General features: G+C 56.9%; 1 protein-coding gene across 1 annotated transcript in view; it reads left to right on the top strand.

Annotated features, from left to right (window-relative positions):
* The first annotated feature begins 12,323 nt into the window (after positions 1-12,323).
* GTF3C5 (general transcription factor IIIC subunit 5) overlaps positions 12,324-22,080 on the top strand; it is a 9,995-nt gene continuing 238 nt past the window's right edge. The window contains exons 1-6 of the mRNA XM_029921046.1: positions 12,324-12,757; positions 15,306-15,525; positions 16,782-16,980; positions 19,510-19,705; positions 20,763-20,867; positions 21,892-22,006. Of these exons, the coding sequence (XP_029776906.1) occupies positions 12,611-12,757; positions 15,306-15,525; positions 16,782-16,980; positions 19,510-19,705; positions 20,763-20,867; positions 21,892-22,006 (982 nt within the window). The 5' untranslated portion in view covers positions 12,324-12,610. The remainder of the gene's footprint in view (positions 12,758-15,305; positions 15,526-16,781; positions 16,981-19,509; positions 19,706-20,762; positions 20,868-21,891; positions 22,007-22,080) is intronic.

Below are 22,080 nucleotides of genomic sequence, written 5' to 3'. Positions count from 1 at the left end.
GTTACTGATAATAAACGAGTACCGAATATTTACCGAGCTGAGACGTGCCAGGGAGCACTTTACATCAGTGAGCTCTTTAAAGGAGGGGGCAGCATCCCTGTGTCCCTGGGGAGGAAACAGGCAAGGCCAGAGAGGGGAAGTGACGTGCAGGTCCCCAGGCAGTCCCTGGGGGACCTTGGGGACCCCTCTCGGCCCCGAGCCGCCGCTGTGCATGAATATAGCTGTCCTTGCTGAAGGCTCTGACTTCAGGGGACAGGCTCCCGGCTGGCCCCGTGTCCTCCCTGCCATGTGCATCGGCTGACTTGGGCTCACAGGGAGACCCTGCTGACAGCTGGGCCACCGACACCAGACTGAAGCTCGGAGCTATTTCTGCAAAGGGTGACTTGCGACTTCCTCCCCGGTCTCTTAAAAATAAAGGGGTTATCGTGGCCTTCAGGCTCCTTCCTCCGCACGAGGAACCCTGACATGATTTCTGGGGAGGGCCGGAGCCCCCCGGCCTCCCTCCGCCCGGCGGGGACTTATCTCCCAGCTCAGTTGGGCAGCAGGAAAGGAGCAAGGCGGCCACTGCGGGCAGCTCTTCCGGCCCCAGAAGCCCCTTTTGGGAGCAGCGAGGGATGTGGCCACTGACTCAGGGGCGTCAATCACCCCGCGCCCCGCCTGTGGTTGCCCGCCACACTCAGGGGAATCAGAAATCAGGGAGCAGAGAGCATTCTGGGGAAGCTTGAGCAGGCCCAGCCTCACTTGGGCTCCGGACCCTCCCACTGCACCCACAGGACCCCTACCCCGGTCTATGGCCCAGCGCCGATGCCGCTGGGCCGTCTCTCGCCACTAGAATGCCAGCCTCCTCCCTGCAGGAAGAGTGAGGGGCAAGGTGGAGGACAGGGTGGGCTGGGGCCAGGACCACCTCTCCCCGCCGCTGCGTAGGCTGTGCCGGCGAGAGAGGAGCCAGGGGCCCCCCACACCCTCTGGGGCTCTCCTCCCCACTTGCAGGTCTCAGACGTTTTGTACCAACAGAGGGCAACTCTGAGGAGAGAACCCCAAAACTCTGCCCCACAAGCATCTGCGGGGCGTCCACTCGGGCTGGGCCCTGGTGGGGCAAGACTCCGGAGAAGGGGCATCTAGGGGACAGGAAGAGGCTGAGGGGCCACCAAGCCCAGCCCCCATCTGGGGCCAGAGAAGGCTTGGAGGAAGCAGACACGTGAGAGACAAAAGAAATTTAATCGAACAAAAAGATTTTGATCTGTCAAAAGTGAAAAGGGCTGCCCCAGCCAAGGAAACAGTGGTGCAAAGGCCCTGGGGAGACAAAGGCCTCGGGTTGGTCCTAGCAACCCGCTCAGCCTGCTGTGGGGCCATCCAGTGCCCCTCTTGGGCCGCTAGAGGCCAATGTGTAAAGCTCGGGTGACTCAGAGGGTCCCGGGAGCCATCCTGTGGGGGCCCGGCGCCCGGCCACGTTCACTCTCCCTCACTGTTGGCTCTCATGGTCCCTGCTGTCCAGTCCCCAGTGGCCCCCAGAGTGCCCGCCTGCGGCCCCGGCCCCTCTCTGGACTCCCTGGGGAGGGAGACTCAGGCTTCCAGAGCTGAGCGTCCCCGAGGCACTGTGCAGAAGCCAACAATCTTAGCTGGAAACCGCCACAGTTCGAGGCTTCCTCCGGGCCGGCTCCCCAGCGCCCCTCAGCTCAACCTCAGACTTATCACTGCCCTCCAGCTGTCTTGCCCTCAAGCCCCCTCCAACCACCTCCCCCGGGATGATTCAGCAAATCTCCCCTCCCTGGGGGGAAAACAAGGGTGAAAAAAATCACAATGTCAGATTACAAAGCCCCAACCGTAGGGCAGGCCCCTGGCAGGGAGATAAGGGCCCCGCTCCCTCCCGCCCTCTGAGCCCCTCTGGTAGATAAACCTTCTAAAGCAGCGGTGGGGGCCCCAGGTGCGGGGCGCAGAGACCTGGCCTCGAGTCCGGCTGAGAGAGACAGGCCGTTGGGTGGTCCTGCCAGGCCTGCCGCCCGGGCCGCTGCCCGCCAGCGGGCAGCCCGACAAAGAGGAGGCGCCCAGGGGCTGCTGTTGCCATCCCACCCTCGTCTGGAAGGGAGAAAGAGAAGGGCGGGGGCTTTCTCAGGAAGGTCACCGGGAGGGTGCCCACCAACGCCCTCCCCCCGGGTGGCCGTGTGCCGGCGTGGCCTGCCAACCAAGCTCCGTGCAGGGCCAGCTGTGTTGAAGAAGTGAAGGCACCAGGCCTCGCGGGAGCCTCGTCCGGGGAGGCCTGGGGAAGGTCAGAGTCGGCCCGGCCACAGCAGCCTTGGAGGCGTCTGCAGGGGCAGCCCTGGCTGTCCCGACCAGGGCCTCGCTGGGGCCTCCACTCCTTATCCAGAGACCTGGGGAGGAGGCTGGGGCAGTGAGCACACCCGGTCTTCCTCCACCGGTGCGGCCGGCGGCCCAGACGCTGGGTTTGCGGTCAGGCCTCCCGCAGGGCTCCGTCACCCACGGCAAGTCCTTTCTCTGCTCTGGGCCCCGTCGCTTCTCTGTGAAATGAGAATGACGGTGAAATTCGCCGGCAGAGCTGTCCTGGGGAGTCGGTGTGCACCACCCAGCAACGCGGCCCCAGCCAGCCTCCCGTCTCCGTCTCCAAGGCTGCGGGGACAGGGGGTGTCTGTGTCTGGTTGGAACAGGAGGACTTGGGGACAAGGGCTGGCACAGTGCTTGGCACACGGGGCCGAGTGTCAGGCTATCCAAGCGTCTGGCCACCTCTCCCGCTTTGTCCGGGGAAGTTTGCAGAGGTCACGTGTCGGGGACGCGAGGCTGGCCAGTGTGGCTGCGGTGACACAGAGCTTTCCAGGCACACGCTTAATCCCCAGGGCCCTCTGCCTGTTTAAATCGCCGAGCCGACCGGGACTCCTCAAATGCCTGATGCGACTTTGAGGAAGGTCCTGTCTTCCTCGGGACCTCGAGATGCAGGAGGAAAAGACTGGGTCACGGCAAGATCTGCGCTCCCTTCACTCTAGAGTTTTCCAAAACGCCTGCTGCTTGTTGGGCATGTGCCGGGTTCAAGGGGCTGAGACAAAGGGCCCAGGAAAGCCGGTCGGCTTCACGCAGAATCAGGCACGGCCGCCAGACGGTGGAAGCACCCACGCGTCCGTGGAGGACGACAGATACACAGATGTGGTCTGTCCGTTTGCTGGAATATCACTCAGTCCTCAAAGGGGCTGGGGCGAAGGGACAGGGGTTAGTGTTTCATAGGAACAGAGTTTCCAGTTTTGCAAGATGGAGGGACCCGAGCACCAGATGCTGACAGCTGCCCGGCAACATGACGTACGGACTTGTACACATAAAAATGGTGAAAGTGGCAAGTTTTACGTCACGTACATTTTAATGCCATAAGTGAAGCTGGTAGCTGCCGTGTGGCCTTGGCATTTGCTGCAGAGAGAAGAGAAGCTTGGGAACCAGAACCCAGCCCCGAACGGCTCACAGTCAAGGTAGAGGGGCCCCTCCAGGCAGGGCAACGGTGCGAGGGGGCCCTGCTCTGGACTGGAGCAGGGGGGAGGCCTGTGGGGCTGCGGGCGAAGTGCAGGCCAGAGGCTGAGTACTCAGCAGACAGTGGCACCAGAATGCCCACGTCTCCCTCCCCCTTCTCCCAGACTGGCTTTGCCCGCCTCTGGGGCTCCTGGAACACCGTTCCCCTGCCTGGGGGGTCCCCTCAATTCTCTAACAGACTCACTCTTTCTTCACTCTAGCCTCAGCCCCCACGGGGCCCTTTATGAGCCCTGACTCACAGCGACGGACCCCCAGCGACGGCCCAGCTGAGGCTGATCAGAACTGTCACTGGCTGAGCACAGTCTAGGCAGGTCTCGAAGCTTCCCAGCGCTTGGCAAATACTTTCAGTGGGTGGGTGGGCAGATGGGTGGATGGGTGGCTGGGCAAACAAAATTAGTGGGCCTGGCCCTCCCCACCCCAAAGCAGCTAACGCACAGTGAGTGCTCAGAGCTTGTGACAGGTGAGACTGGGGGTGAAGGGACACTTTTTTTTAAATTATTATTTTTTTAATTTATAGGTTATTGTCAAGTTGGTTTCCATATACCACTCAGTGGTGAGGGGACACTTTCTAACCCCTTGCCCCTCAACCTGAGCCTGTGTGGTCACAGACCTATCCCTCCCGTCCCCATGTCAACCAGAGGATGCCCGGGCCCCAGCCCAGGGCTGCACCTGGAGGCGGCACCGCCGCCCTCGGGGAAGAAGCAGAGCCCCCCCCCCCCCCGGCCTAATCTCTGGCCACGCTGAGCACTCCCCACGCAGACAGCCGGGGCCACGTACCCCTCCCAGGGGTGGAACTGAGGGACAGGCTTGTCCGAAGCACAACTTTAAAGAACCTACTCCAGGCTTTCTAATCTGAAGGCCAGCCCTGCCCAGGGAATGGGGGGGGCGCCCCCTCCCACTGCTCCCTCCCGGACCGCAGACCCGAGCACGTCTGGCTGCAGGGCCTCCCCCTTCACCTCCCTGCTCCCGCTCGTCCTTCCTCGCCCTGCTCTTCTCCCTCCCCACCCTCCTTCCTTCTTCCCTGTAGAAGACATGTGACCGCATGGGTCATCCGCCCCTCTTCTCAGGTCTGGGACCACCCCCCAGGCTTGGGATGGCCCCCCGTCACTCGCTGTTGTGTTCCTCTGTTCGTCCTCACCCGATTGGGTGTCTGTCTGCCTGTGAAACTGGCCAAGGAGACCCAGCCCCCAACAGTCAGGCCGGGGAACAACTTCGAGAGGCCTCTTCAAAGTGTGAAGCGGACACCCCTTCTCAGAGGTCACCCCTAGATGAAGGGGCAGGGAGGACAAAGGCAGGGAGCCCAGGAGGCCAGGATTTGGGGGACGGGGGCCAAAATGTGTGTCGTTGGACGGAGGCAGGAAAGCCCGGGGGAGCTGGACCCCCAGGCTCTCCGTCGATAGGGACCCCCACCCTGGACGGGGCAGCGGATGGAAGGATTGGATTTGTGATTGCGGGGGAGCAGCGCCCCCTGGCTTTTGCAGGGAGAAGGCAGTGAGGCCCGGCCGCTGAGGGAGGCGAGGCCGTCCAAGGGGGAGTCTTGCAGCCCCTCAAGATGAAACAGCTTCCCAGTCTAGGGAACCCTGGCAGGCGGGTGCTGGGGAGTGCCCCGTGACCCCAGCCAGCCTCCTGGCCTCACCCGGAGAGAGATTACAAATGGCGCCAGCCCTAATGGGGAAACTTTTGGCGACGCCCAACAAAATCACAGGTGCACCTGCCCTCTGACCCCACAATCTCTTACAGACATCCAGCCCGTGTGTGAAACGACACCCAGCAGTGATTCACTGCCGCGCCGTGTTTGCAAAAGGTTGGAAACAACCTAAGTGTCCCTCAAAGAGGGTTGGTGAAATCAATCATGGCCCAGGCGCACGGGGGCACGGGGGCATCTGTTCAGAAGAACGAGGAAGCGCTGTGCGAAGGGGTGTGGAGTAATTTCCATGATACATTGTCAGGTGAAAAAGGAAGATGCGGAGGGGAGTGTACAGCAAGCCACCTTCTGTGGTCAACTAGTTTATACTCGACTTTAATAGATCAGGGAAGCCAGTAAAAGTGTGTGCAGCTATTTATTAGAGGGGAAAATAGAATAATAGCCCATTTGTGGGTTAGCTGTTCACATTTAGAAGGGAGTGAAGACCACACACACACACACACACATTTCTCGTAACCATACAGATTATCTCCAGAGAGATAAACATGAAACTGATAACACTAGTCACCTCAAGAGAAAAGATGATCTTAGTGTTTGGGGACAGGAGTTGGGAGCTGGCTTTTCTCTTTGCAGGTTTTGGTGCTTTTACCTGTGCCCATCCCGCTGGAGGATAAGTGTCAGGGGCCCGTTGGGAGCTGTTCGCAGGGGTAACACCGAGGGGCAGTGTGAGCTCAATGGGGTGATGGAAGAGGGGGAGAGAATGGATCCCTGATTAGGGGGCGGAGCGGACCACGTGGCAGCGGATGGATGGGGGGCCGGGAGCGCGGGGGGATCCACGGTGATGCCCAGATTTCTGGTGTTTCCATTCCTGAGACAGGAACCCTGAAGGAGGAAGGTGAGGGAGTCCAACTTGGGTATCACTCGCTTCTTCTCTCCCAGACTGTCCAGGATCCCCCTCCCCCTCCTTTGTGGAGAGATTTCCCCTCGTGGGTGGTCTGGGGGGAGGGCTGCTCCCAGCACCCCCCTGGGCTCCCACATCCCCCCCCCGCCCCCCCGGAGCCCTGGGGCCTTGCCCGGTCTGGTTTCCCTGCCCCGCTGGTGGGGTGACTCACTGCAGAGAAGCAGGGAATTCTTGGGGTGATTGAAATATTCTCTGTCATGACTGAGGTGGTGATTCTATTCACATATTTGTAAATATACTGAACTACACACTTAAACTGGGTCTATTTCATTGCATCTAAATTATACCCCAATAAAACTGATTTAAAAGTACATGTGTATTTTTAATGTGTAACACGTACATATATATTCTGATATGCAATATGTTAAAGGTATGTACGTCTACACGGCATGACAACAATAATGCAAAAGGCAAGAGGGGTCCGAATGGTTCTTTACACTGTCATGGAAACGGTAAAAGTACTGATTTACATCTGACTTTCCTAGAACAAGCGTTCATACTGCAATCTCTCAGGTAACCAGGAAATATGTGTCCAACTATTTATTAGAGGGAAAATAGAGTAATAAAATATAATTCGTATAAAAGAGGAAGTGAAAGGGGAGGGGAAGACACAAAACAGGCAGGACAAAACAACAAATAGGAACATAAAAGGCACACACCCAACTAGATCCACATTACACTAAGTATAAAACCATCAAATACTCCAGTTCAAAGACCAAGGATTGAGGAGGAAGCGCAGAGCTATTTCCTGCTGACAAAAGACAAAATCTAAGCGAGCAGCGGACCGGCAGTGATAGAAAACCATATATACCCGGAAAACACCAACACATCTCTCACAGCGATGCCAGGGTCACATGATCTGGATGTTCCTAGATGACGAGGAACCTTTCATGACGACTGAAGGGGCCTTTGCCAGGCGTGCGTGGCACTTCTACATTTCTACGCACACCGCAACGCGGGTCTCGATTAGAAGCAAAGCAAAAGTGGGCACCTGGGCAGCTCGGTCAGTCAATGCCAGACTCCAGACCTCAGCTCAGATTTTGATCTCAGGGTTGTGAGTTCAACCCCCGTGTTCAGCTCCATGCTGGGTGCAGAGCCTGCGGAAAAGAACAGAAAGGAGAGAAACAAAGTAAGATTGACAAATCTGAGAGGAAAATAAGTAAAGTCGGAATCACAGTGGGAGATGGGAACACTGTTCCTACAGACTGAGCACACTCGCACACGTGTGTACGTGTACGCACACGTGCCCCGGGAAGGACACAGGACTTCGTACCTGAACCTGCTTTTTGGATGAACCCAGAACACCTCACAAGGCTGATCATTAAACAAGTCCCAATAAATTTATTTTTTTAATTTTTTATTATTTATTGGGGGGCAGGGAGAGAAAGGGAAGCAGAGGATCTGAAGTGGGCTCCACGTTGAGGGCACAGAGCCTGATGTGGGGCTCGAACCCATGAACTGGGAGATCATGACCTGAGCTGAAGTAGGATGCTTAACAGTCCCAGTAAATTTTTCTTAATGTTTATTTACTTTTGAGAGAGACAGACAGACAGAGTGTGAGCAGGGAAGGGCAGAGAGAGAGAGAGGGAGACACAGAATCCGAAGCAGGCTCCAGGCTCTGAGCTGTCAGCACAGAGTCTGACATGGGGCTCGAACCCACGAACCATGAGATCGTGACCTGAAGCAAAGTCGGACACTTAACCAGCTATGCCACCCAGGCGCCCACCCCCAAGTCCCAGTAAATTTTAAAGGAAGGCTGAAACCATAAAGAATATGTTCTCTGACTACTAAGGAATTAAGCTGTAAGTCAAGAACAGAAAAGATAATTTAACAATTGTCCAATTTTGGGGTATCAAGAAAGAGCCTTCCCAATAACCCATGAATCGAGGGAAAAAATCACAATGGCTATTTGGAACACATTTTCAGCTGAGGGGACAGGGAGAGGGAGATGGAGCGGGGGTGGGACAGAGGGGACTCTGTTAGGGACAGTACAGACTTTGAAAAGACCCGAAGCTCCACAGTGAAACACCCCAGGGCTGTCCTGAGATTTGGGGGAGGGGGAAGCTCAGGTCCTTCTTTATGCCAAAGAATAAAAAGATCCAAGTATCCAGGAAAAATGTGCACTGACAGCTTGACATCTCTCTGAAACACCTTTTCTCACATATTTTGGCTACATACTCTGGGTTCACCTCCTCATAAAACAATAATTTTGATTTTAAAAAATTTTCAAGGTGGCATCTTCTTTTTTAAAAAAATTATTATTTAAAAAATTTTTTTAATGTTCATTTATTTTTGAGACAGAAACAGCGAGTGAGCGGGGAAGGGGCAGAGAGGGAGGGAGACAGAATCTGAAGGAAGCTCCAGGCTCGGAGCTGTCAGCACAGAGCCCGATGCGGGGCTGGAACTCACAAAGTGTGATATCACGACCTGAGCCGAAGTCAGACACTTAACCAACTCAGCCACCCAGGCGCCCCCCTCCCAACCATTTTTAAGTGCACAGTCTGGTAGTGTTAAGCGCACTCACAGTGTTGTGCAGCCATTACCACCCCCAGAACCTCTTCATCTTGCAAACTGAAACTCTAGGTCCGTTAAACACTAGCTCCCCATTTTCCCCTCCCACAGCCCCTGGTAGCCAATGATCTGCTCTCTGGTTCTATGAACTCGACTGCTCTAGGTATTTCAGGTCAGTGGAACTATACAGCATTTGTCTTTTGGCCACTGGCTTCTTTCACATGGTAGAACATTCTCAAGGTTCATTGATGCTGTAGCAGGTGTCAGAATTTCCTTCCTTTTTGAAGGCTAACATTCCACCATAGGGGTGGACCACATTCTGTTTATCCATCATCTGTTAGACACTTGGATTACCTCTGCATTGTGGACACTGTGAATAATGCTATGAACGTGGGTGTTTTAATGTCTTCAAGACCCTGCTTTTCTTTTTTTAAACAGTATTTACTTAGTTTGAGAGAGAAAGCACAAGTGGAGAAGGAACAGAGAGAGGGGGAGAGAGAGAATCCCAACCAGGCTCTGCTCTGTCAGCACAGAGCCAGACTCAGGGCTCAAACTCATGAACCGTGAGATCATGACCTGAGTCGAAATCAAGAGGCAGACACTTAACTGACTGAGCCACCCAGGTGCCCCATTCAAGACTCTGCTTTTAATTCCTTTCGGGAGCATCTGGATGGCTCAGTCGCATAGGCATTCAACTTCGGCTCAGATCATGATCTCACAGTTTGTGGGTTCAAGCCCCACACCAGGCTCTGTGCTGACAGCCTGCTTCAGATTCTGTGTCTCCCTCTCTCTCTGCCCCTCTCCCCTTCAAAAATAAAACCTTTAAAAAACTTAATTCCTTTGGATATTTACTCAGAAGTGGAATTGTGGATCATATGGTCATTTGATATTTAATTTTTTGAGACACTGCCGTGCTTTCTTCCACAGTGGCTGCAGATTTTCCATTCCTCTGCTGGAATCTTCCAGACTAGCTTCCGGCCTGACTGCTATGTTACCTTTGGTCCTAGACCTTCATATCACAGCACGAGCAGGTGTCACAGAAAGTGCAAGAGTGTGTACCCCTGGAAGCCATTCCTACGTAGGATGGCCGGCAATAGATGAACTATACTCAGATGTGACTGGAGACCACACATCTGTATTCCACGCAGTCCATGCTGAATGCACCCCAGAGGGCCTTCCCCTTTGTTAAGTCCCTTGAGAACCTGTGACTTCAATGCCTCCCAACACAAGGGCCCATGGGATGGAGGGCAGGGCAAGTAGAAAGAGACAGTAGTCTTAACCAATATCTTACTAGCTTAATTTTTATAGAAACATATGCCCACGTGAACACAATGATAAGGCGCCTCTCCGGACCTTGCAAAAAAGGTACCTGCCATCTAGGGGCCCTGAGGTCGCCCAACCTACTAACCCGGCCCGACCTTGCCTCATTTCCAAGAACAGACCAGATCCCGACCGTTCAGGGAGGTGTAGCCATAGACCCTGATGTTTAAATGTTATTAGTGTCATTGCAAATTTGCCTCTGCCCGGCACATCTGTGAGACTACTTAACTCGGCAACCTAAACTCTATTCATCAACGGCCTTTGCAGTTCAGTCCCGTAGGAATTTAGTTTAATTTTGCTTTGGGATGATAAGCTGGCTAGGAAGGGGAATGTTCTGGGCAACAGTGCGTCCCATTAGTAGCTGAAAAGAAAACTGAAGCTTCTGGATAAACCCCACTGCCCGGGTCCCCGTCGTTTGCAGCGGTGGGGCTGTGCAGGAGAGGATTCCTGGACTTGGTAGTGCAGAGAAGAGGCGTGGCTTCCCCGCGGCCGGATGTGACCGGAAGCTGCTGTCCCCCAGGCCCTACAGGGGACTCCTGGGAAGCTCGGTTTCCTGTGCCCACAGCCCGCCGCCCCTCCTTCAGCAGCCACTTCCCCTTCTTCCAGGTGTCGTGGGCACCGATGACCACCAGGTGGCGGCGTTGCCTGGAGGACGCTCTGTCGCCGTCGGGTGGTCAGAAGTGGACACTACTCCTTCTCCCCAATTCTAAGGGCGGAGGGAGAATCCAGCCCCCGCTGGGGAGGAATCTAAACACCTGTGCGCCTCCCAGACTTACCCAGACGCCCGGGCAGGAATATCGATTCTGGGGCCCAAAGAAAACATTTTCCAACGGCCTCCTTGCCTTCCGCTAACACGGAATCAATAACCTCCCAACCCCAGGTCTCTGCATTGAAGGGGCTCCCATCCAGGATTCAGGATTGACTCATGTGTACCAAAATCAAAGGAGTCTGATAGAGCACATTATTAATTTACAAGTGTTGGGAGGGGTTCAATCCATATTTGTTCTTTAGGGTCTCCTTTCTGGAAAATTAAACTCCCAGAAGACGGCTTGGGGAGCATGCAATGAGAACAAAAGGACACGAGAAACTTGAAGGAAATTTCATCCCAAGGCGTGAAAAATTCTGGAGAATTATCCCAGCCTCACTGCACTGCATCTTCTTTGGTGACTGAAAATGCACCAGTTCCTGCCAGAGAGGCAGGTCAGGGACTGCCAAGTCCTCCCATGTGGGGGCCTTTCAGTTTTGGGGACTCCTGGCTGGGTCTTCCAATTATAATATAATGACATGTATTTCACACTCAGCTTACAGGCTTTTCTTTTTGGAATATATTTAATGGTCTTTGCAGCCACTTATTCAGCCTCCTTACATCCTCTAGAGCAACGAAGTAAATCTTTTGATTTGAAAATCATTTCAGAAACCTGGGGTACCCACGTCCATGGGGTCCCCTGCTTCTTATCTTTTTATCCTAATATTCTTAAATCCAGCCCGTTCTTCCCATTCTCACCGCCACTTCCCTGGCCTCGGGCAGTACCTCTTGCCCGGATCAGGCAGCGTCTCAGTGGGTTTATCTAAGCGGGTTTCCGCCCTTTCTGATCCATCGTCTACACAACAGCTAGAGTCTTTCACCCGCACTCAAGTCAGATCAAGGCACTCCCGGTACAAAACCCTTCAAGGCCTCAGCGTCGCACCCGGAAAGAGCCGACCCGTTGGGCGCACACATTTTTAGGATCTGCCTGGCATATGTCGACCTCTGACCTCGCAAGCCCCCCACCCTTCTCCCTACAGTTTTGTCTTCTGCCACTTCCTGGAATGGGCCCCGCTCCTCGCTTCGCGGTCTCTCCCACAGGGCCGCCCACTTGGAGCTCCGCTCCTCTGTCAGGTTCTGGGTAATGCCCGGCACACAGCAGGCGCTTAATAACTGTCTAAGAAACCAGGGACTTTACGCCGCTTTCCTCCCCGAGCTCGGGGTTTTCTGTGCGTGGACGTGGGGCGAGCATTCAAAGCGCAATTTCTTCACGCCGGCATTTCCAGGCCCACCTCCCCGCGTCCTCCACGCGCCGCCGGAGACTCTTTCCCGGAACAGACCGCAGGAGCGGGAACCGAGCCCCGCGGAAACCGCTCAGCAGGCTCGGGTCCGGAAATCTACGCTGCACGGAGAGACCCGGACACCAGAAGGCGGGCCGGAAGTCTGTCTAGGCCCGCCTCGGAGCCGTCGTCGGGAGGAGCCCCATGAAGGGCGGGGACCCGGCCCAGTTCTGGCTCTTCATTGGCTAAAACCTCTGAGCTAGTAGGAGGGGCGAAACTGGCTTCCCCTTGACGCTTCATTGGCTAAAATCGAGAAGTGGGCGGTGTCTTACAGTGAGGGTCCCTCGCGGGTCCTGGGAGCTGCAAACGCTTGTCCCGCCCCTCGGGGTATTTTAATTATTTTAAACACAGAATTGAGGACCAGGCGGTCGGTCACCCCGAATCCTTGGGAACTCCCCTCGGGTCTTTGTTCCCAGAGGCCTCGATTCTCGCGGAGCCCAGGGGAGTAGAGAGACGCGAGCCGCGAGGGAATCCGGAACGATTCTTTCGCGGAACCAGTGCGCTGAGGCCCTTAGGAACGCGTGCAGGACCGGACCGCAAGGAGCCGGACCAGACCTGCAGGGATGGCGGCGGCGGACGCGGGGCCAGGGACCGCGGTCCCCGTGGACCTGCGGCGCGAGCGGCGCATGGTGTGCGTCGAGTACCCAGGCGTGGTGCGCGACGTATCCAAGATGCTGCCAACTCTGGGCGGCGAGGAGGGCGTCTCCCGGGTGAGAAGCCAGGGCGTGGGGAAACCGCGGGGGAGGCGGAGTCGTGGGACTTCGGCGGGAGGGACCAGACCTCCCGAGGAAGTGTGGTTTCCTTGGCAACGGCGCTTGAGGGTTCGCTGGGACGGACTGTGGGCGGGGACTTGCCTCTGAGCGGCGGGAAAGGCGGGAGCGCTGGGAGACTCCCGAGAGGGGCGGGTTGTCCTTCCTGTCCCCTCCTCCCGGGAGCCGCAGCCTCGGCTGCCTTGTCTCCTTTCACAGAGAAGACCCAGGCTCGGGAGGCTAAGACCGCTGACCAACGGGACAAGGGATGAAGTGTCGTGTCGTGTTAGGGTTAAAGATGGTAATGACCAACAGCTTCTTTGGTACCAGGCTCAGTTCCAGATGCTTTACTTCCATTCCATCCAAATTAGAACCTTGCCAGGTAGCAACGGACGTTGTCCGCATTTTACAGAAAACCTAGGCAATTTGTTCAAGGTCTGCGGGAAAATAAGGGAGCTGCGATGAATTCTTGCCTCGTGCAAGGCTCCGGGGAAGTGCTTTTCTTTGCACCAAATACTGACATTTCTCTTCTGTAGAGAGTCCTCTCTGACTGCCCAATTAAAGTGGCCTTAGAAGTTCAAATCTGCCTTCTCAGCCTGTTAGTTCCAATCTGAAATTATGTTTTAACGCGTTTACTGTCTGTCTTGGTCGCTTGGCGCTGAGACTGTAAACTGAATGAGAGCAGGACCCGGTGTCTCTTGTTTACTCCTGTAGTTCCAACATCCATAAGAGTGCCTTTTTCCAAAATGTTTGTCAGTTGCATGATTGAATCCTCACAGCCATCTGGGGAGTTAGGTACCATTACTCCCACTTTTCAGATAAAGATACCAGGTAAGAAAGGTTGGCTCAGGGGCGCCTGGGTGGCTCAGTCGGTTAAGCCTCCGACTTCGGCTCAGGTCAGATCTCACGTTTGTGGGTTCGAGCCCCGCGTCAGGCTCTGTGCTGACAGCTAGCTCAGAGCCTGGAGCCTGCTTCCAGTTCTGTGTCTCCTTCTCTCTCTGACCCTCCCCCTCTCATGCTCTGTCTCTCCTGTATCAAAAATTAATACAACATTAAAAAAATTAAAAATAAAAAAAAAGAAAGGTTGGATCAGAAAACTGCCGCGTGGTGCAGTGGGGTTTGAACTCATGCATGTCTCCCCTCTGAGGTCTGAATTCTTACCTGCTGCTTCCTGGTCCTTAATGAATATTGGAAACCTGTTGTTAAGCACGGGATGCCATAGAGGCTCAGTTAGTCATGTTTTGTTATTTGATCCTGATTCATTCACTGTTCTTGGGACTGACGGAACCCTTACTGTCAGTAACCCTAGGGATATTTGTACCCAACTACAATGTGAGCCTTTTGGGAAGACACTGGTCCTTGGTTCATTCCACTAGTGCTGCGTGCCCACGTCCTCTGCCAGGTCCACCTCTGGGGTTTTTCTCAGCCTTGTGGTCTCACGGGCCAGTGTTTTGTGAGAAGGGATTCCAGAGAGTTGGGCCTCCTTTTAACCCTCTTTCCCTCCTCCTAAGAGCCACCATGTGTCTTAGTGTTGGGGGCCCAGCAAACTAGAAAGCAGAGGATCTTGGCCTAGTGAGCGTCATTGTGCCTTCGTATGCACCCAGCTGACACCACTCTTACCCGATGTGGGTGACACATGCTGACTGGTTACCATGACTTAGCAGACTGAATGTTGCCTATGTCTTCATTTTTTTAAATATTTATTTTTGAGAGAGACAGAGACAGAGTGTGAGTGGGGGTGGGGCAGAGAGAGAGGGAGACACAGAATCTAAAGCAGGCTCCAGGCTCTGAGCTGTCAGCACAGAGCCTGATGCGGGGCTTGAACCCACAAACCGTGAGATCATGACGTGAGCTGCAGGCCGATGCTTAACCGACTGAGCCAGCCAGGCGCCCTGCATACGTCTTCATTTCATCATTGTAGTGATCCTGTGAGGAGGTGCTGTTCATGCCTCTGTTTTAAGGAGAAGAAACCAAGGGTTCAGAAAGAGAAGTGATAGCTAGGTAGCTGTGCCTGTGCTGGTTCCTAGTTGATTTCATTTCCTTCGGACCTGGAAACATTTGCACGAAGTCTGAATAGCAGGACCCCTTGGAGCAGGTAGCTCCTAGAGTAGGAAGGTCGAGACAAGCCCCTCCCCCTACCAGCCTCAGTTCCTCCGTGGTAAACTCTGGGATGAGAAGCCCCGCCCAGAGTGTTGCTGGGAGAGGCGCATGGTCGCCCACACCGAGCAGGCATCTGAGAGGCGATGGCTTCACTTCACTGGTAGTTATTATCTCCAACTTTCCAGCCTCTTAGAAGGAAGAGACTCTACTCATTTTCTCTGCTACCTAAAACTCTAAGATACCTGGATTTGAAAAATGGGTCTTCTGAGCATTTGAAGCTCAGAATGAAACATGAGCCTCCGGGCCCTTCCCTCGTCAGCTGGGTCCCCCGTCAGGCCTTTGTTGAGACAGGAGCAGCTCCCTGCCTAGCTGGTCCCTGCCTCACTGGCTTCCTTGGCCTTTGCCCCAGATCTATGCAGACCCCACCAAGAGGCTGGAGCTGTACTTCCGGCCCAAGGACCCTTACTGCCACCCGGTGTGCGCCAACCGCTTCAGTACCAGCAGCCTGCTGCTGCGGATCCGGAGGAAGACCAAGCGGCCGCGGGGGGTGCCGGGGCCCGGGGCCCGCCCCGAGGTCACATTTGACATCGAGATGCTTGGCGTCATCTCCACCGTTTATAAATTTCAAGGTAACCGCAGCTTACTGCCTTGGGTCGTTTCAGGACCTGTGTCCACATTCCTGCAGGCACCTGTGGGTCATTCCCACCGCAAAGAGGGCCATAGGCGCCTGGAATGAGGGGCGGGGCGGTGCAGGCCCCGCCCAGGGCACGCAAGCTCCTCCCTCCAGACCCGCAGTGCTCTGCAGACTGTGGGCAGTGGGCTCTCTGCCGTTCAGCCTTCAGCATTCTTGAGAAAAGCTTGCATTTGATGAGTAATCTAATCATTTTAAGGCCATTATATGGGGCCAAATGAAGCCGGTTAGCAGGCCTCAGCTTTTTGACCCTCTGTGTTTGGGAAGCTTCTCTAAGTCTTGACCGTGCTGCTGGCCCTGCCTCTTGTCTGAAGCCTGCCTGGATCACCTCAGCCCCTTGGGACCTCACGTTTCTTTGAACTCTTAGCCAGTTGGGTGTTTCCTGTGGGGTCCTCAGTCCAGTTTGCTACCCACAGGGAACCCCAGTGAGGAGGCCCTAAGGGATGGGGTGGGGAGGGCGAGTGAGCGAGCAAGTCTGTTTGGGTGGGTGGCTTGGCTTCCCTCGGCCTCGGGCTCTTGTCCACGCCCCTGGTTCCTTAGGCCCTCGTGGACGTGCAGGCCGGGAGGTGCCGTTAAGGGGCCGGTTCACGCCAGCAGGATCGCCCTGAGCCTCAGGAACATGCCGTTGCAGCGGCAGTTCTCGCAGAGAATCTGACCAGAACAAAGATTGAGAAGGAGGAGGGGGCTAGAAAGTGGAAAGAAACGAAACCAGGGCCCAGGACGCCTGCGTTGGGCGTCCTGAACGTCAGTCGTTCTGGCGGGAGGTGGCACCGCAGCGGCCGGCCTTCCTGGGGCAGGTGTCCCGTGATTCATCTCCTGTCTGTGCCGGGCCAGCGCCCCTCGGCTCAGTGCATGTCCCAGCAGCACCCCCCACACACACCCGGGGGCTTGTGCCAGCTGCAGCGACCCGGAGGCTTTGGCAGGGCCCCCGGCGAGGCGTGTGCCCGTTACTGTCAGGAAGTGTTGATCCACACTGTAGCCTCACGCCCCACATGACCCCTCAGCCCCTCCACGTGCATCCAGGTGTGCAGGGTCAGTGCAAGGAAGGTATTTGGGGAGGGCGATGTTCCCGCTACCCGAGCACTGCCCGGCGGCGCCCACCGCGCAGCCCCCTCAGCACCTCCCCGGAGCCGCGGGTGTCGGTGCCTGGCAGCGCCTGAGAGGGTGTCCGCCATGTGGCCCCTCTCTTTCCAGGAATGTCCGACTTCCAGTACTTGGCTGTGCACACGGAAGCAGGCGGCAGGTGCATGTCCATGTACGACAAAGTGCTCATGCTGAAGCCCGAGAAGGAGACTTTCTTCCACCAGGAGCTGCCGCTCTACATCCCCCCACCCATCTTCTCTCGGCTGGACACCCCGGTGGACTACTTCTATCGGCCAGAGACGCAGCACCGGTGAGCCTCCCCGCCCCCTCCCCAGAGCATCAGGGTTCAGAGCAAGGGCCCTGCGGTCCGAAGGCCAACCCTGCCACTCGCGAGTCAGGCAGCCAGCACTGCGGCTTCGCAGACACAGCAGCTGTGACTGCCCAGCTGGAGGCCGAGCTCCGAGCTCCCCGCACCACAACAGTGATCAGGATGTCACCCTAAGACTTGAAGACCCGTCCCCGAAAGCATGGACCTTGAAATACTTAGAACAGTGAGTGCCTGGCAGAGTTTGATGGAGTAAACAAGGGACCAGCCCGTTAGTAGGGAGGCAGCTAACGGATCACAGCCCTTCTGTGCCAGGGACACCTCTCGGCCACAGACAGCAGGCTCGTGGGCTGACGGCACTTGCCCAGGGTACCTTGCTCTGTGAAGAAAGCGGGTGTAGGAGCATATTCTATAGAATAAAAGTAAACTGTGGGATGATCATAGAAATCTAGAAAGATCTGGAAGATTGGGCCTGGAGCAGTTATCTCTAGACGGTAAGAGAATGTTCTTTTTCCTCACTAACTGTTTTCATCAGCAAGAGGATTGGCACAGGCAGAGGGTGGTCGCAGAGCAAGCCTGGGTGAGCGGTAGGGGCGAGAGTCTTCCAGACCACGGGAAGGGGCCTGGATTTGGTCCTAAGGAGAAAGTCTGTTGTTCTCTTTCTTTAGTGAAATACGGAGAGTTTAGCAAAACACAGAGAGTTCCAAACATACCCCAGAGTAGTGAGAATTGTCTAGCGGAGGCCCGAGTGCGGTGGCAGCTTCAGCGGCTGACAACTGTCTGCCCCTTGCCCCAACGGCAGCCCCAGCGCCAGCCGGCAGCACGGCCCGAGAATGCACCCTGCATCCCCCCCCCCCCAGGGACTTGTTTTCTTACCTGAACCTGCTGCCCTGCTGCCACAGCGAGGGAGTCTCCCATGTTCCCCAGCGCCAGTTGGCTTCAGTACCCCCCTCCACCAGAAGCGGGCCTCTTCCAGGCCCTCGGGCGTTGAATCCACAGCCCCCACCCCCTCTGACTGCCCGAGCCAGTGGTGCTTAGAGGGGCAAAACATGTCAGAAATGTGGAAGCGGAAAGGGGCGGCCGCACCCTCCCGGCCGGAAACCCTCCACGTGGGCTGGTGGAGTTTTCCGCGTGGGTGTTTTACTGGGTTATGCTCGGCCCGGGAGTTGTCTGCAGGGGCGAGACCATCTGCATATTTCTGAAACGTTCAGATTATTTTCCCCTACAAGCATTTTACTCTCAGGGCCAGAGACAGACAGACAGACAAAAATGCATAGAATAAGATAGACCCTCCGCACTGCTGACCCTGACCCCAGCCTGCGGCCGAGTCACCCTCTGTCCTGCGGGGCCAGGCGGCAGCTGCTCTCAAGCGGGCTGCTGTGTGCTTTATCAGTTTTCCGGCAAATGGAAGGAACCTGCCTTTTTTCCCAGGCCCCCATCGATTTGTCTGCCCTGCTGGCCTTCCTGGCTTCACCAGGGCTGGCAGCGGAGGCTTGGCTGCAGCCTTGCTGGCCCCTCTGTGGCTCCAGGGAGGTTCGGCTTCCTATAGGACGGTGAGCAGAGTCGAGGCTGGCCTGACAGGGGTCCCTCCTCCTTGAGGAAGTTGGCAGGGAGTCCTTTGCCTGTGCAGACGGGCCCCGGCGGGCAGCCCGCACCCTGCCGTGCTCTGGCAGTGGCTGCCCGGGATGGAGTGAGCCGCTGCCGGGGCCTTCCCTCCAGGGGTGGTCAGGGTCCCTGTGGGTGTTCCTGGAAAGTGGGTAATACTGTGCCTGTTCAGGGTGGTTTCTAATGGAGCCACTTGCTCCCATCTTTATAATTGCTTTCTAGTGTGAAAAATCACTTTGTTCTTTATAAATATGCAGATGGTTTGTACTCGTGTAGAAAATTAAGGTAAAACAAACAAATTGGGGTGCGGCACAGATGAAATGGCCGTAACTGTCGAAGCTTGTGGTGGGTCATGGGACTTCTTGAGGCTGTGGCTGTTCTCCCTGCCTTCGTGCAGGCTTGACATCATGACCGCCCCCTTCCTGCCCAGTGGGAGGCCCGAGCAGACCTGGTTGTAGGACGCTGGCTCACGGCCCCTGTGCCGTGGGACGGTGGCCCGGTCACGTCCAGCGTCCCTGCACCCAGCTGTTGGGAAGCCACTCGGGGCCGTGCTCTGTCAGAGGGTGGCCCCTGGCCAGCTGCCGCCGGCGGGAGTCCCAGCTCTGTCCGCAGGAGCTCCCACCCCAGGTGGCCTTCCAGCTGCTGCCGGTTCCCTTGCAGGAAATCGGTTCCTTCCTTGTGGAATCATTCTGGGGGTTAATAAGTGAATCATAAAAGTCAGTGAGGGTACCTGTTGTCTGACTCCTGGTCAGCCGTGTCCTGAGTGGCTGTGCCTTTACCTGACCTCACTGCTCCACCCAACGGGCAGGCGGCCGGCGTCACGGCCCAGCAGGCCCCCTGCCTGGGCCAGTGAGGCCCAGGCCCGGGTCTGCTCAGCGCTCGGGCCCACGCCAGCTCTCTCTGCCCCAGGGAAGGCTACAACAACCCCCCCGTCTCGGGCGAGAACCTCATCGGCCTGAGCAGGGCCCGGCGCCCCCACAATGCCATCTTCGTCAACTTTGAGGAGGACGAGGTGCCCGTGCGGCCCCTGGAGGCTGCAGTGCAGACGTGGAGGAGGATCTCCACCAACCCCGTGGACCGGAAGGCGGAGGAGGAGCTGAGGAAGGTGAGCTCGGGCCGCCTGTGCGTGGTCCAGCGTCGTGCACCCGCCGGGCCCTGCCCTGTGTCATGTCGTGTTGGCTGTACTGGCTTGTCAAAACTGGCTCGTCAGCACACGGGAACTTTTCACCTCCAGACGTCACGTGTCCACGCCACGCCCGTACAAGCTGGTCCCTTAGGGGTGCTAAGCAGGCGGTCCGTTGTCTGCTGGTGACTTCGCAGGGGAGCCCAGGGTTCAGGAAGCTCCCATTCATCCATCATTGGAGCAAGAAGCTACACGGAGCACCTGCTGTGGTTCATGCTCAGCGGGTGCCGGGGTGGATGAAGTGGCCTTCTGCCGTGGGGCCTCTCACCCTGCCCCCGCAGGCACAGACGGCAGGTCCTCAGTGAGGCCGCGTTGCTGCTGACCGAGGCTCGCCTTGTCCCTTGCTGAAGCAGACTGTTCCCTCGGAGGGTCTATTTCTTAGAGTCTGCGCGGACACCTTACTGGTTTCTGGCAGTCACTGGTCCCTGGAGGGGGACATGGAGGACCACTGTCCAAGGCCCTGCCTTGTCCTCTGGACACAGCCCAGTCTGCAGCCTGCCACAGGCCCTTCCTGCCCCGGCCCTGCCGTGCACCAGCCACACTGGCCCCCTGTGGTCCTCCCTTGGGCCCGGCCATTCCCTTTGGCCTTTATGGCGTCCCGGCTCAGGCTCCGCCCTCTAGGCCAGAGCTGCTCAGGGTCCCAGAACTCTGGCGTGTCCCCCTTCTGGCCCTGCTCTGGCTCCTTTGCATATCTGCCTCCTCCACTGCCCTGTGAGCTGCATGAGGACAGAGACCATGTCCTTCGTGGTCATTTCCGGACACGCAGGCCCTGCAGCCACACCTGACCCGTGCTGGGTGTGCAAGGCCCCACCTGAGAAGGCAGGGACCCGCGCGTGGGTGCGGCCGGGCCCAGGGGCCGCTGCTTGCTTGTCAGCCGCTGCCCTCTGCCAGCTCTTCTCCCGAAGGGCCTGCTGGGGAGGCAGGGCCAGCCGGGCGGGGGGCTGCGGGTGCTCATCTCGGTCTCTGCCTTGCCCCCCAGCTGTTTGAAATCCGTCCCATCTGGTCACGAAATGCCGTCAAGGCCAACATCAGCGTCCACCCTGACAAGCTCAAGGTCTTGCTGCCCTTCGTGGCCTATTACATGGTGAGTGCCAGCCTCGCCTGTCACCTTGGTTCCCAGGGTTGCCCGGGTCTCTGGTGTGGCCTCTCAGCCACGGCAAAGCTGGCGGCTCTGTCCCGGCGTCCCCGGGGACCTGTCACACCCCCAGGCAGGCCCTCTCCAGCCTCCTCAGGAATGGCAGCTGTACTGGGATGGTTCTGGGATCCGAGAGCAATCACAGGTACACGCTCTTGTATTGAGAACACCGCAGCACCAGGCGCTGGGTGAAGTGCTCTGTGCCTCTTGTCTCCTCTTTTCTCCCTGGGCAGGTGGCAACAGGACCCCCCTTGTACCTCTGAGGCAGAGCCAGGGCTCAGAGAGGTGACTGTATGTGCCAGGGCCCTATAGGCAGCACGAGACACAGCCACTTGGGACCCCAGCCTGTTGGGCTGCAGAGACCAGGCTCCCTAACCACAGGGCCCCCAGCCTTGGCACATTTACCTGGGCTGGGTGGGGTTAGGGGTGGGGGTGGGGGAAGGTCCCCCTCGGACTCGGTCCAGGAGGGCGTGGAGATGCGGTGGAGGAAGGCGTCGTGCCTGCCGAGGGTCCCACGTGGAGCACTGGAGGCAAGCTGAGATGTGACCACGGCGGCGGTGACAGATGCGGCACAAAGAGGGCCCATCCCTCCTGTGCTGGGACCCCAGACTTCAGAGTCTGTCCTTTAGCGTAGGCTTTCTAGCCAGAAGGACTTAAGGAGTACCATTTGGGGACAGTGTATCCTGTCCATTAGGACAGCAGTCGCATTTATTAGGCGCTTACTGTGTGCCAGGCGTCCTGGTGAAGGCTCCCAGGTCGTCATCTCAGTCCTCACAGAAACCAGTGGAGGGGGGCTCTCGTCATCTCAGACCGGAAGACCACGGTTCAGAAAGGCCACCTGGCCCGCCCAGGGTGACAGAGCTGCACCTGGCAGAGCAGGGTGGGGTTCCAGGGCCGTGTCCCCAACTCTGGGGGTGTTCTGCTGCTCCCCCCCCAGGCCTGCGTCACTTCACACCCCGCCTTCTGTCTCTAGATAACAGGCCCCTGGAGGAGCCTGTGGATCCGATACGGCTACGATCCCCGGAAAAACCCGGATGCCAAGATTTACCAAGTCCTTGATTTCCGGATCCGTTGTGGAATGAAATACGGTAAAGTTACTAAATCCTTAGTTCTCTTTCTCTCAATGTCTTTTTTCTGTAGCCTTCTCCTTGGTAGTGGGAAC

This window comes from Suricata suricatta, chromosome 13 (assembly GCF_006229205.1).
Source record: "Suricata suricatta isolate VVHF042 chromosome 13, meerkat_22Aug2017_6uvM2_HiC, whole genome shotgun sequence".
Lineage (NCBI taxonomy): Eukaryota > Metazoa > Chordata > Mammalia > Carnivora > Herpestidae > Suricata > Suricata suricatta.
Note: the sequence above shows the minus strand (reverse complement) of the source record. Positions and strands in the feature narration are given on the sequence as shown.